Raw genomic sequence first — 14314 nt, forward strand, 5'->3', positions numbered from 1 at the left:
TGTCCTTCATAGCTCCTTGCCCCTCCCCAAGACTATAAAAAAAAATTATGTAAAATCGTATCAGAATTATTCAGAGAAATTAAGCAAATTATAAAGGTCATAGAATTCAGTTTTTCTTAATGCAGATTTTGGGGTTCAGTACACATGCCTATCTACTTCCTGTTGCCCTTCACCAGGCACCTGACCAGGAACACTGGCCGTGTTTGCATGGAATGGTAAGCCAGGATCTTCTTTCCTTTTCTCCCTAAACTTTCTTTTGGCCAACTTCAAACATATGAAACACAGGATTGGGTGGTTGCAGTGCAACCTCATGGATGAAGCTCAGTGTGGTTAACCATTTCTTAAGCTGACTTCCATATGGCTTGTGTGGGTTTAACTATGTCAATGCAACTTGCCAGATATGGAAAGGTGCATCCAGACTAAGTGGGATGTGGTGAGGCTAAACTGCTTATGATGCAGTGTGGAGCTTCTCTCACACAAATTACAAGCAGCCACCCACATAGGTTGACTACATAGGTTCAGAGGAGGGCAACAAAGATGATTCAGGATCTTGAGGACATGCCCTGTGAAGACAGGCTGAAAGAACTTGAGGTGCTCAGTCTGGAGAAAAGAAGACTGAAGGGAGACATGTTAGCAGTGTTCAGTACATAAAAGGATTCCCACAGGAAAGATTGTCAAGAACTATTTTCCATGTCCACAGAAATTAGGACCCGAAATATTGGGTATGGTAAAGCTATATAGATTTTGATTAAATTTAAGGAAAATCCTCCTGATGGTAAATTCTGTACAAGAGTAGAACAGTCTACTTTCAGAGGTTGTGGGTACTCCATCTTTGAAGGTTTTTAAGAAGAGGCTGGACAGCCACTTCTCATGGATGGTTTAACTGGTTTTCTTGCACATTGCAGAGGGTTGGACTTGATGATCCTTGTGGTCCTTTCCAACACCACAATTCTATGATATATTAAGTAGGCCTTTATCCTCCAATGCATACTACTCAGGACTACAGGAATAATTTGCACAGCTTCCTGATCTTTACAGGAAAGCAGGGGAAATCCTTCACATACTATTTAATAGGTCCATCACAGGAGAAAATGGCATGCTTCTGTGTTACTCATCATTGCTGGGAAGAAGAAGGAAAGGTCATGTCTGAGTATGTGGTCTTTGCTTTGTTCCCTCTTTAGGGCCTAGGGCAAGAGGCCCCTTGCTCTAGTTCTCATTTTTGGCTTTTCAGGCTAGGACACATGGAAGAAACTTGGTTTCAGTCCTCGCCTTAGATTATCTGTACAGCAGATGCTGGAACTGAGAGGTTTATTTGTTTTGGGCTATTAAGAAGATTCTGTGTACCATCACCACCCCCCAGCCATTCTGGGAAGAGGGAGAATGTACTTGTTCCTGCCTCCCGACCCACAGACATTTAAGACAAAACAGTAGCTGTGTTTGTTTTCTTCCGCTCTTCTGAAAGACAGGGAAGATGGAAGCACTGTCAGATTGGAGTTGGGGAGGAGTTTCAGAAATTATGAGAACGCTGGTTAAAAAATGGTTACTGTGGTCCCAGAAATCTAGTGACTGAACTGGACCTGTGTTTAGACCTAGATTTAGACCTTAGCTGGACCTGTGTTTAGATCTGGGCTTAGAGCTCTGCAATGGATGGGTATGGCTATGGAGCAAATTACTTCCTCAGTTTCCCAGCTGTAAAGTGAGGGAAATAGTTCATAAGGTGTCTGTGAGGATGAAAAGGATGGCTGTAAAACACTCATTGTGTAATATAAAAGCTTAATAAAATGGTGTATTACTTGAGAACAGTGATGCTTCTGAGTTTGCTCCGTTTCTGTACCTGATTTTCAAATACGCTGATATGCACCATTTCACCAGCTATTATTCTAAGAGAGTAGACAAAGTAACATTGGTCTCCATTAATGATGGTGTTGTTGTATTGTTTTTCTGAGGGTATTGCATAAAGCCTTTTCACACTTAGCACACCATGTGTGGAAACGGATCATTGTTTGACCAGAGGTTTCAGGGCCTGCAAGCCTTGGTCATCTGTTTTTAAATAGCTTCTCATATCAGTGTGGAATAGTTTTCTGGTGAACCAGGGAATAAGAGATGCAAATAACAAGCTATTCTCATGCTTCCACTCCAGTTGCTTGATTTTTGTTAATGGGTGCTGGTGGAGTGGTGTGCGAGTGCGTGTACACTGCTGATTCGTGATTTGCCCTGTCCATGTGGCTGGGCCAATTAGACATGGCCACATTTACTTGGAACCATAAGCCAAAATTCTGTGCGGTCCCCTTTGCTCCCACTTGATTCCTCCCACTAGCACAAGTAGCTAAATGCACACACAAAATGGCTTACCATTCACTCCCACTTAGCTGCTCTTGCCAGCACTAGTAGGAACAGCTAAACTGTGTGTGACCTGAACAGGGGATCCTGGCTTGTTGCTCCTTTTAAAAGCCAGGATCATAAACAAAAGTTTATTCCTGATTTACCATCCATGGCTTGTAAAAGACCAGGATCCCCAGGGTGGCTGCCATACCAAACAAACTATTTCTGGCTTGTTTAGTTGCTTGCACTAGCCAAAGGAGCCAAGTAAGAGTGAATGGTCTGTGTGACCAGCTTGCAGCTCATTTACAGTAAGCCAGAATCCTGGGTTTCTTTTCCAGAGAAACACAGCTAGTCTTCCAGCTTGTTAAGGAGAAACATGACTGAATAGACATTTAAAGGACATTTGCTTGAGATCAGCAGGAAGCCAGAGTTTGGTTTTTCATATGTGGCCTCAGGGGAGAATCTCAGTCTGGAGCCCCATTGGTACTCTTGAAAATCTCTTAGGAGTACGGATGACTCTTCCAGACAAAAAACAGCTTACCAATATTTTCAAACTGAACTTAACTTAACTTGAAAAACATTTGGAAACAATTGCTGTTTTGGGTGTGTTAAATAAAATAGGTGGAAGAAATGCTCACTCCTGAGTATTCAGTTTCTTAATGTGATAAAGATTTTGGATATGAAAATTAATGTATTGTTTTAAGCATTTCTCAGTGCTTACATATTTTGACTAACACTGTTTTACATTCAGGCATTAGTTTTTCCCTATTTGTAGGAGCAACCCACTCTTCCTCTACAGAGCGATTTCCTTGAACAGAATGTGCAAGGAGCTGATGAATTCTGCCCACCCCATCCCATGTCCTCTCACTGATTATCTTTGATGAATGCTTCACCTCCTGGTTTCTCCACAGGAAAGTTAGTTCCTTGTTAAGGAGGTGCTTACCTATCATGTTGTATTTAATGAGGATTTCCTATATTTCAAAATCCTGCAATTCTCTCTGTTAGCGGCCATGCCCGTATGAACTGGGATATAGAGGCTTCCATTTTAATGCCACTTAGAAAGAAACTGGAGTTAGTTAAATTTAAAAGATGATGGCGCACAGGGTAGCGCTGGAAAGCAGTGACAAGATGTATATTGTCATTTCTAGAATTCTAGGTGAATGTATATGAATGTATTTTCTGGCTTGAGAAACTCTGCAACATGCTATCTGAATAATACACCAGAGCTGAATACTAGAGAGGCACACATTTATCTAGATTTTAAAAGCAGTACAATAACATTAGAACAATCGAATTTATCCTATTTCCTTATTATGCTATAGAACTACTTTGCAAAATACTTTTTCCTCCTGTAAAGTACCTTGTTCTGTGTTGACTAGCAGTAACTTATCTTTCCAACTTTGCTTTGCAATATTTGATTTAAGCTTTGACTCTGGCTATAGTTAGACGGGGCGAAATCCCGGGGTGATCCCCGGGATCGTCCCTGTACGTCCGCATGACACACAGGGGATCCCGGGATCAGGGAGGGATGATCTCTCCCTTACCCCAGGATTTTCCCCTCCCCTTTAGCCCCGGTTTTTCCGCGGTCTGGGGCCGAGCCCGAGACCGCGGAACGTGTGGCTGTGCGCGGCGGGTTGACCCGCGAGGAGCCGGGAGCTGCACACGGGAGCGCTGCGCCCATCGGGGGTAGGGTGGGGGGAGCAGGGAAAATAATTTAAATTTAAAAAATTGCTTACCTTTTGCGCACGAGCGTTCGTGCGATGCTGGCCCTTTAATAATAAAAATGGTGGGTGCGACGCCTCTCCTTCTGTGGTCATTGTGCGTCACGTGTAAACCGAGGAGGGAGCTCGCAATAAACACATCGCGAGATCTTTCCTTCTCCGTTGTGTGCTAACAGGTAGGTCTAGCTAAGGCCACTAAGGCCCTGTCTTCACCCCATTTCCAATTCAATTCTGGCAGATACTCCTCTTTGTGCCTTGATCTCAACATCTGACATATTCCAGAAAACTTTATTTTTGTTCTCGTACAGTAAGGCTACATTGGAACAACATGCTAAAACATAGTTTAGTGTAACAAGTATAACCTGCAATGTGTCTTGGGCTCGGATTCTCCCCTCTGTTTTCTCCTGCAGTTCAGCTGTAAGGATAAGTTTGAAGCTTTTGCTTTCGTTTTTGCATAACTACTGGTGCTTGTGTTGCCCAGACTGACAGACTCTGGTTTATATATTGACTATGGTTTGTTTGAAATAAACCAACTTGAAATCATGCAGCTTGTTCTTGTCAATCTAAACTGTGATTTAGTATGATGCTTGAAACAGCCCAAATTCTGGGCTTTTCAGTTGATAAGATTATAGAGCCTCTTGTAACATAGAATTTATTGAAGGGCTATTAGTATTTCTCAAGAAAATATGTACGGTTTTTTCAAGTCCTCTTTCTCTCAAAAAGGTGAGGCTTTGTTGCAATTAAAGTTACTCTCTAGTACCATCAGAACAACAACTGTCCATTTTATTTTGGCTGAGACAGTGATGCAGCGTATTTCAAACAAACCCTTGAGATGTTGATTTATATATGGATTTGTAGTCTTAAATGTTTAGGATTTTTCTCTGATACTCAGAAGCAGTAGAGCACTACCTAAAAACTGAAATAACAACTGCACTGCCTAAAGATTTTTGGTATTTCAAACATGTGGATTTGATTCACTTATGTGTCACTCAACAATGAAGAGCAGTTAGTGTGGTTTAGGAAATCTTACAGTTTAGCTTCTAGTAATCAGACAGGGTTATTTCTTGAATTCTTCTGATGTTGTATGATTCCTAAAACTACAGAATGTGATAAAGAAGAAAAAAATACAAATGGATGTTGTGCTTTTGTGTGTGGAGGGGTTGTTTTTAAATCTTCAAATCTTCAAATCTTGCAAAGGAAAGAGAGAATGCCTGAGTGCCTATGATAGAAAGCTTGGGAAATTAGCTTCTCTCTCCTAACAACGGTAGCTTCCGGCACTGTGTATCTTCACTTGACTTAAGTGTTCTGACATTTCAATACAGTATAGAGCTGAACTGTTATTGCCCCATAAAATAACTTGGGCCCTGTAAATGAAAATACTATTGTATGTATCCTTTTAGAATTAAATGACTTTTCTGTGTCAAGGAACCAGATTTCATTGCTTTCTAGGAGGCAAAGAAATTGCAAAAATACTGTTTAGTTATGTTCCCCTGGGGTGAGAAAAAATACAAAATATTTTTTTATAAAGCTAGTAAAATGGTTTTTGGTTTTATTTATTTTTTTACCTTAGGTAGAACTCTGTGTGTGTGTGTGTGTGTGTGTGTGTGTGTGTGTGTGTGTGTGTATCCCACCTGAAAGAAGATATGTAGCTCACTGGTTGGATTCTACAATAACATAGGCCTAATCTACACCAAGCAGGATATTTCACTATGAACGGTATATAAAAGACAGGAGCCACATCAAGCAGGATATAGCACTATGAAAGTGGTATGAAAGCGGTATACAGCATGTGTCAATGGGCCCCAACAGTTGTCAGTGCAATTCAATACCGCTATAAAGCAGTAGTGTAGCTCCTGCCTTTTATATACCGTGTTCATACCACTTTCATAGTGCAATATCCTGCTTGGTGTAGATTAGGCCCTAGATATGCTCTGTTTTTATTTTTACAAACATTTTACAGAGCAGTCCTATTGTCCCTGAGAGGTGCCATAGGATATTATTGTGATTCTCTCTCCCCAACCCCTTCCAAGACTATAGACACAACTATGACCTTGGGAGGGGCAAATGCTAGGGGAGATTTCCTCATCCCTCCTCTTTCTGCAGCAGAAAGTTCTGTGGTCACTTGTCTTTCAAGGTCACAGCAACCTCAGAAGAGGGTCGGGGAGGGAGAAAAGAGGCAGGGATGGTGGGTGGGGAGGGGACGGGGTGGTGGTGGTGGTGGAAAGAGATCTGGATCCATGAGCGTCTCCATTCCTGAGAGGTAACTCAGCTTGATGGCCTCAGGGGCCCATCTAGCTCTGAATAACAAAATAGGAATGGGAGGTTGTAAAAGCCTCCATCCTTCTGCTACAGAGGGCTCTGGGGCTGGAACTCTCCGCCTATCAAGAGTGCAATGCATAGGATTTCCACAGAGCAAAGTGTTTTACACAATTAAAACACAAGTAAAAATAAAAATACAGAATAAGAGAACAGTGGTGAAAAGATCCAACAGATTAATCGAGCAAACCAAGAGCCATACAAAGGAGATGTGCCTTACAGCATTTTCTGAAGTTCAATAAAGAGATAGAGCCACACACCTAGAGGGAAGATCTCTCCATAGCATGGAGGCAATTGGCATAAATGTTGTCCTTCTAGTCGCAACAGTTTGTCGCTTCACATAAAGCAGAGCCTGAGTAGATGAGTGAAGCTGACTTGAAAGGCCATCTAGACACTGAATCTAGATGAGGCAAAAATCAGTGGTTCCCTACCCATTAGCTCTCAAATCATGTTCTAGGAAACCCTAGACACTTATCAGGGGTTTCTCAACAAGATTACCAAACAGAAATGGATGACATGCTTCCCTGAGAGACAGTTTGTCTGCCCACCAGGGGGCATATGTTAGGGCATACTGTCAATTCATATTTGGTGGCATTGAGGCCTGAAAGATTGGCCAGTGCCTCATGTAAGTGGAGTATGGCCCAGAAAATGTGCTCTGTTAAGGATTCCTTAGCAGACATGTCAGTGTGTAAAGTGGTCTCAAAAAACTAAAAATAATCTGAAAACCACAGACATGACTTTACATTAAAAAAAAACTTCTTTCTCCACTCTTTTACTCACCCATCTAATGTATATAATCAAATTTTATATATTTTTCCATGTCTGTCAAGCTGCTTCTTGCTACATTTCTTTGGAGCAAGTTATTATTTTGGTTCTGTCAGATGTCTTGCTATAGTAGAAAACGTGCTTTAAAAAGAAGAAGCAATGCTCTCTTTCTTTAGGCACTATTTTGTGATCAGCTACATAATTTCTTTGGGGGGGTGTTCTCTTGGGAGAAGGTATTGTTTACCTTTCCCTCAGGATATATACTCAGCAGATATAGAGAAGGGGAAATGACAATATTTATTATTCGCGTCTCTTCTGTGCCACCTAAATCCTTTTATCACTCTTATATTTCAGATCTAGCAAGCAAAGTTTTTGGTTTTCAAATTGCTTATGACAGAGTAGGGACATTCAAAATTAAGTATTCTGTATGTTGTTTATTCGTCACACTTTCATTACTGTTAGCCAAATTCAGCAAAATCCCCATCCTCCTGTAAAGGCGGGTGTATATGTGTGACCAAGGAATAGAATAGGTTTAAAAAAAAAAAAAAAAAAGTTTATAATGGTGCATCATTGGAAATTAGAAAAACGCAAGAGTTTGATGCCCCTCACATGGATGTTACATGCACCGATCAATAGCTGCTTGTGATACTAGTACTATGACAGTAAAATATTTTTGTCCCAGGATTTGTACTCAATGGTCTAATCTACACCTGCAGCCTTTGGGGGGGGGGATGATCACAGAGTTTCCTGCACCCGTGATAGTCCCTCACGGGCCACACATCAGCAAGTCGTCCCAAGATTAAAGGACAGCTGTCCTGGGTGAGGTTTTTTGTTAGTTTGTTTTTACCACTCCTGACGCTTGCGCAAGAGCAGAGTTGCGATTGTGCGCGAAGTGGTGGTTTTTTAAAAAAAACACGAACAACCGAAACCCATCCAAAACATGGCAAAAATGTTCTCCCCCTCACCCCCGAGTTCCACGGGCCCTCCCCGCACAGCTATTTGCCTATTAGATGAGCTCCACTATTTGTGAGGAACAGTGATGACCTTGGGAATGGGGCTGCACCGCCTGCGGATTGTCCTGAGACAGGGGAAAAAAACTTGACAAATCCAGACACTGATATCCTGGGAAAGCAGAGTGGTCAACCCCGCCTTGCCTCAGAATCATCGGTATGTCATGCGGCCCCGTCGGGACAACCTCGATACTATCCTGAGATAAATGGCAGGTGTAGATTAGGCCGATGGGGCAAGAATCGGGGACTGCAAGCAATTTGGGCTAATAGTTTTGAGGGCTGGTAAACAGCAGTTCCTTCACAATGAAAGTTATTATTATTATTATTATTATTTATTTATATAGCACCATCAATGTACATGGTGCTGTACAGATAACACAGTAAATAGCAAGACCCTGCCGCATAGGCTTACAATCTAAAAAGTTGTAGTAAACAATAAAGAGGGAAGGAGAATGCAAACAGGCACAGGGAAGTGTAAACAGGCACCGGGTAGGGAGAAGCTAACAGTATAGAGTCAGAACAAACTCAATATTTGAAGGCTATAGGGAAAAGAAAAGTTTTTAGCTGAGTTTTAAAAGCAGTGATTGAGTTTGTAGTTCTCAAGTGTTCTGGAAGAGCGTTCCAGGCGTAAGGGGCAGCAGAAGAAAAAGGACGAAGCTGAGTAAGGGAAGTGGAGGTCCTAGGGCAGGCGAGAAGCATAGCATCAGAGGAGCGGAGAGCACGAGCGGGAAGATAAGAACGTAAAAGCTCTGTTAGATCAGACTAAAGGCCTATCTGGGCCACCATTCTTTTCCTACGGTGGCTAACGAGATGCCTATGGAAAACCCACAGTGTGGGTGTGTCAGTGGATACACACACGCCTTTGCCTAGTAAACCTCCAGCATGTGGAAGAGCCCTAAATATTTCTGAATGAATGAATTGCTTTTTAAAAGTCACAAGGAACAAACACACAAATTTACTAGGTTGATTGAGGGGAAATCTTTCCTGGATTTCTCATGCTATTTTCACAATTCAGCAGTGTCTGCTCTGATCAGATCAGCTTCTGGTCTTCCCCCATATATGCTATCCACTACAACTTCTTTCTACCTGAACTAATATAGCCGCTTGTAGTTCCCATGGTGACTGGCAGCAGCATTAGATAATGCCATGTTCTGTTACAGCTGCCAGCAAAAGCCAGGCTGCTACCCTGGTATTTTTGGCTTGCTCTTTGCTCTAGTGCTGGCTGCTATTATGAGGTATGCTTTCTGTTGCATGTTTCAACAGTTACATAAAATGTCCCATTTTTTCAGACTTATAATAGTTACCAATGCAATTTTGGACTACTTATGTCCCAACTTTCAGCTTTCAAGCTTTAGTGGAACTACACTAGATAGTTTGATGGCTCAGTACATTGAGTGAATCAGTAAGGCAAAAGTGTGTGTGTGTGTGTGTGTGTGTGTGTGTGTGTGTGTGTGTGTGTGTGTGTTAGAATTGTTCAGCCCAGTGAAGGATATGAGATCCTTTGGTTGTTTTTGGATTAAGTTTAGAAATATATTGAATGGATTTGGACTTTGAAATGTTTGAGTGTTCCGTCTTTTGACCTAGACCAACTGCATAAAATTTATTTCTGTTGGAATCTAGGGGGAAAGCAACTACTTTGAGGGGAAACTTCAAGCTTGTCAGCCAAATTGGCCAAATTCCTTTTTTCCACCTGTCCCCTTGTTTGTTGCCCTTCACTGCATTTGTTCTATCACCAGTCTTGCATTGCTTTTCCCTCTTGGAAGGGAAAAACTCATCCACTACTCGTTTGCATGCATGCATTTCAGTATGAAAACCGCTGATTAGCCTTGCGGTTGAGCTTTTTTTAAAAAAAATACAGCCTGGAAGCAAGTAAAGCAACCAAAGATAAGTAGGCATATGGTGTTCGCTAAAAGTAGGCCATGTAAGTGGTTGGTCCTGGCTCAATCGGTGAAAGTATCACAGGATGGCAAGTAGAAACAAGCGTCCTTCTCTTCTGCTCTTGGACTTGGTCTGCAGACTTCCAAATCAAGTTGTTGCTGATGATGTACATGGAAATTGTGTGTGTCAGAGAGAAGGATATTTGTCCTAAGGATGTGTCCCACTATTTATAATTGCAGTGGTGCCCTCAGACAACAAACAGATTTCATACCTTTGATTGAGCATAATTTAATGTCTTCCCAATATAAATTTATATCTGCCTCGTTGTGTATATGACAATCCTATGGATCAATGTAAGTAGTGAGCTTCATATAAGTATGTGCTGCTGATGGTGCTCAAACACAGTCCTGTACCTGGGACACAGCTGCCTGTTTGTGCGCTACTTCCCCCAAAACTCCCATCTCCTCCCTTGCTACTAGTTACTGCGTTTGCAGCTTTGCACAGTACAGCTACTCCTAGGATTGGACTGTAAATAACTTACAAGCTAACTTTGTGACAAAGGTAAACAGCTCATCTGAAGACGTTTGCCTCCTTTCCCACCAAACCTTGCATGCTCGAATTACAAATTCTTTCTCCAGGCTGCCATCAAGACCCCTAAACTCCTGTTTCTCCCCGAGAGCACAGGAATGGCACCTCCCTCTACTCTTTCTTTTTTTATATGTGTGACTTTACAAACTGCATCCAGTACCCTCTACAGATCAGTAACAACCTTGGTGCTTGGTCAGTGCTTGGAGGGGAGACTACCTGGGAGCCACATGGACCCACTTGAGTTCCACAAATGTAATAAATAAATACCTAGGTGTGTCGGGTTATATTTGAGTTTGCAGAGTAACACCAGTCTAAGAGCCCTTAACTCCTCTCCCCCCTGCCCCAAAGTATTTTAACTGTTAAAACACAGGAATGCCTCAATGAAACAGGCAATTTAGAAAGAAAAGATAAAAATACATCTAGCTTCTCTACTCTGACTCATGGATTGTTGATAGTGTTGCAGCCAGACTTTCGGGGTTCATAGCCATTCAAATTATGGTACTAGGCTTAGTGTCAGTTGCTAATTTGGGTCTAGCCCAGGGGAAAGTTAGGTTTGTAGCTGTGGATATTAAGAGTGGATACTAATTATTAAAGGCAGATGATGAAAGTCTCCTGACCCATTAGGACACCGGTTGTCCTGTGTTAGCTATATAGTTATCTGTCAGTTGCCTAAACAGAGTTGTAGGCAACTGGAGTTTGAAGGAACAATACGTATGAGAAAGACTTTGGGTGCTACATTTGCACTTTCCTGGAAAGTGCTTAATCCAGCATGCTGTAATTGCTATGTTGAACCAATTTTAATTTCTAGATAGCTGTTGTATAAAAATGCATTTACTTTTTTTAGTACTATTATTAAAGATTTCTCCATCACAGCTTGTGGCAGTCAAACTTTAAATAAGTAGAAGTGGCTGTGTGCTGCTAACAGCTAAACAGGATTGGATTTTCTCTCTCTCCTGAAAACTGTTAGCACATAATTCTGGATTTCGTTATCACTCTTGTTATAAGGTAGCCATTTAAAATTCCTTGTTATGTCAATCTTATTATAGCATATAATCTTCATAATACTTCTCCCAAAGTCTGAATATCCTTATTCCAAAGTATCTTTTAAAATGTATTGTGTGATACTAGAGTGGAAGATAGAACATTGTTTTCTCAAAAGGTTTGCTCCCCCCACCACCTGTGTTGAACAAGAAAGAATATGTAACATCAAAGGAAGATGTCAAGTCAACACAGCAGTGTGTGAGTAGTGTTGACGTTCCGTAGGACCGGGAATAACAGCCTATTTTTTGAAGTGCAGTCTATGTACTGCCCATTTTATTTGCAAGTATCAATCAGTTGAAGTTGCTTCAGTGCAGAACGGGATGATGGATCAGTGAAGAAAGGATTCTGATCTTGTAATCAGATTGTGTTGCAAATATGGCTGGGATAGCTTGGACTATATCGAAAATAATGATTTGGCAAAATTCCACTCGGACAGTGTTCCAGACGGATGGTTCCTAATGCTACTAATTAGAAGGCATTGTGCAGCCATTCCATTTTTTCTTTCTTAAGGAAAAAATTCTGAAGAAGCGATGGGAAGACATGGAAAAAGTTACAAGTGTAAGATATTGTGGTCTGGAACTCTCATAAAATTCTGTGAATGAAGCACGGGGGTGTTGAGATAAAATCTTGGTTGGAAGCATCCATAATACCTTTCATTATTATAAAAAGAGATACAGTTGGTAGATTTGTGGGTAAACGTCTTTTAAAGAAACTATATGTTTAAAAGTACTTATTCAAACAAATATCTCACTGGAGTACGGTGTGGCTTCAGGAATGAAAGTAGAGGGACCGTATTCCTCTTATAGTTAAATTTATGCTCCTGCACATAAGGATGTTCTTAGAATAAATAGAGTGGTCTATTGAGCTTTGGCAGTGTGTGATATTTCTTCCCTTAACTCAATGTATTAAACCACATTCTGGTAGCCTTAGAATGGGAGTAAGTCCCATTGAACTTCACGTGACTTACTTCATAGTAGATGTTCATAAGATTGCACTGTCAATATCTTAGCCTCAGAGTTGTATTATCAAGGTCTCCTTATGTATATTTAAAATTCATATTTACTATGGAGGGTGCTGAAAAAATATACTGTTCTGTAATCTTTTTTATTTTAAAAATGTAGCTTTGGAAAGCAGTGTTTAGTGTTCCCTTTGCCCAGTTGTCAACCTTGACCTAGCATGGTGTAAGCAGCAAGACTGCACTCTGGCTGTAGGTGTTGCTGCATTACAAAATGGTGTGCCCTCCCTGTCAAAAGGGCTACATGCTCCGGGATTCGGTTTCCAATACCAGACTAATATTTGTATGATTACATTTGTATAATTACAAGCAGGGCTTGAAGGAAACAGGCCAACCTTGCTGTTTGTCTCCAACATCTCTTGTTCAAAGCAAAGTATACTGCTAGCAACATTAGAGATTCCATTTGGAAGGGGCTACTGGGTGTCTGTTGCTTATGGCTGGGGAGAGGGCGAGTCTAAAAGTATTAGGGAACGGAGGAAGTAGGAGCTACAAACTGAAACTGAAAATTAGTCTTGGCTTCACCCTCTTAAAGGAAAGGGGCTGTTCTCTAATCACATGCGCAGGTGCCACATGAAAAGGTGTTTTTTGAAAAGAAAAGTCAGCTTTCTTGAGTGGACCCGTGTTATTACCCTGTACGCAATCTCATTGATGTCAAGGAGGGCCCATCCTCTGGTGGTCTCATAACTGAGCTAAAACAAAGGAACAGTTGTCTGGTTGCTGGGATGGAAGGAGGAGAGGAGGTGCCTGGATGGAAAAAAGTAAGCAGGGCCTAGGGGTTTGCAGGCAAGTCTGGTTGCCTTGGTAACCATGATTGGTAAGCCAAGAAGTCAGTGGAAGTGACATCACTGCTTCCTTGCTGGCTGAATGGTAGGAGAAGGGCTTTTATAGGGAGGGGGCAGGGGCAGAGCATCGTAGAGAGTGGAGAGGTGGTGGGCTTCATGGATGTTAATGGCAGCCGTGCAAGGAAAAAGCTCTGAGAACATTGGGTGCTCATTGCGCAGGGTGGCACAGTTGTACATACTGTTGTAATAGAGCAATGCCTAGAACCAGAGGGCAGTGTTTGCTGCTCATGCCATGCTAGGTGGTGGGTGGATGGAGTTACACTGATTATCTCAGAAGCCATTGCAGGGGTGTATGGTGTGGAAATCCTTGGCCTGGTGGTACAAGTGGTGGCTACATCCCCCCTCCCCGGCTCTTGAAAATCTCTCCATCAGGTACAACAAACCCCCCTCCCCGGCTCTTCTGTTTTGCTTTCCTCGTTCTCTTCCCTTCCTTTCCTACATATAATGAATTGCGTTGTGGCTGACCGGGAGTCGTGGTCCAGTCATTTGGGAGATGGCCCTGTCTCCTAATCTCTCATTGGCATTTTCCCACCTGATGTTGAGATGTGAGTGAGATACATAAGGAAAAGCCCCCAGTGGGGGTATCTGAGTAAGCAACTAAAAAATAGAAAACAGTTACAAAGTTGAGACACACTGATGTATGTAGAGATCCATTTTGAGGAAGAAAGAACTTTTAAAAGGACTGATACCAAATAGCATGGGGAGAGGTGTTTACAGGCATTGATGATTTCCCCCTTCTGACTAGCAATAGGAATGTGTTGGAAGTCCACTCCCATCACCCCTTGATTGTGGTCTGCTGGTTATGTCTTTGTGCCC

At 41.9% G+C, this 14314-nt stretch overlaps 1 protein-coding gene across 2 annotated transcripts in view; it reads left to right on the forward strand.

Annotated features, from left to right (window-relative positions):
• RNF38 (ring finger protein 38) overlaps window positions 1-14314 on the forward strand; it is a 95679-nt gene that overhangs the window by 49936 nt on the left and 31429 nt on the right. Inside the window, exon 3 of one of the 2 annotated variants that reach the window (XM_063129092.1) lies at window positions 126-215. The exons of the other annotated variant lie outside the window; for it this stretch is intronic. Within the exon in view, the coding sequence (XP_062985162.1) occupies window positions 213-215 (3 nt within the window). The 5' untranslated portion in view covers window positions 126-212. The remainder of the gene's footprint in view (window positions 1-125; window positions 216-14314) is intronic. 2 annotated transcript variants of the gene reach the window in all.

This window comes from Elgaria multicarinata, chromosome 6 (genome assembly GCF_023053635.1).
Source record: "Elgaria multicarinata webbii isolate HBS135686 ecotype San Diego chromosome 6, rElgMul1.1.pri, whole genome shotgun sequence".
In the NCBI taxonomy this organism is placed as follows: domain Eukaryota; kingdom Metazoa; phylum Chordata; class Lepidosauria; order Squamata; family Anguidae; genus Elgaria; species Elgaria multicarinata.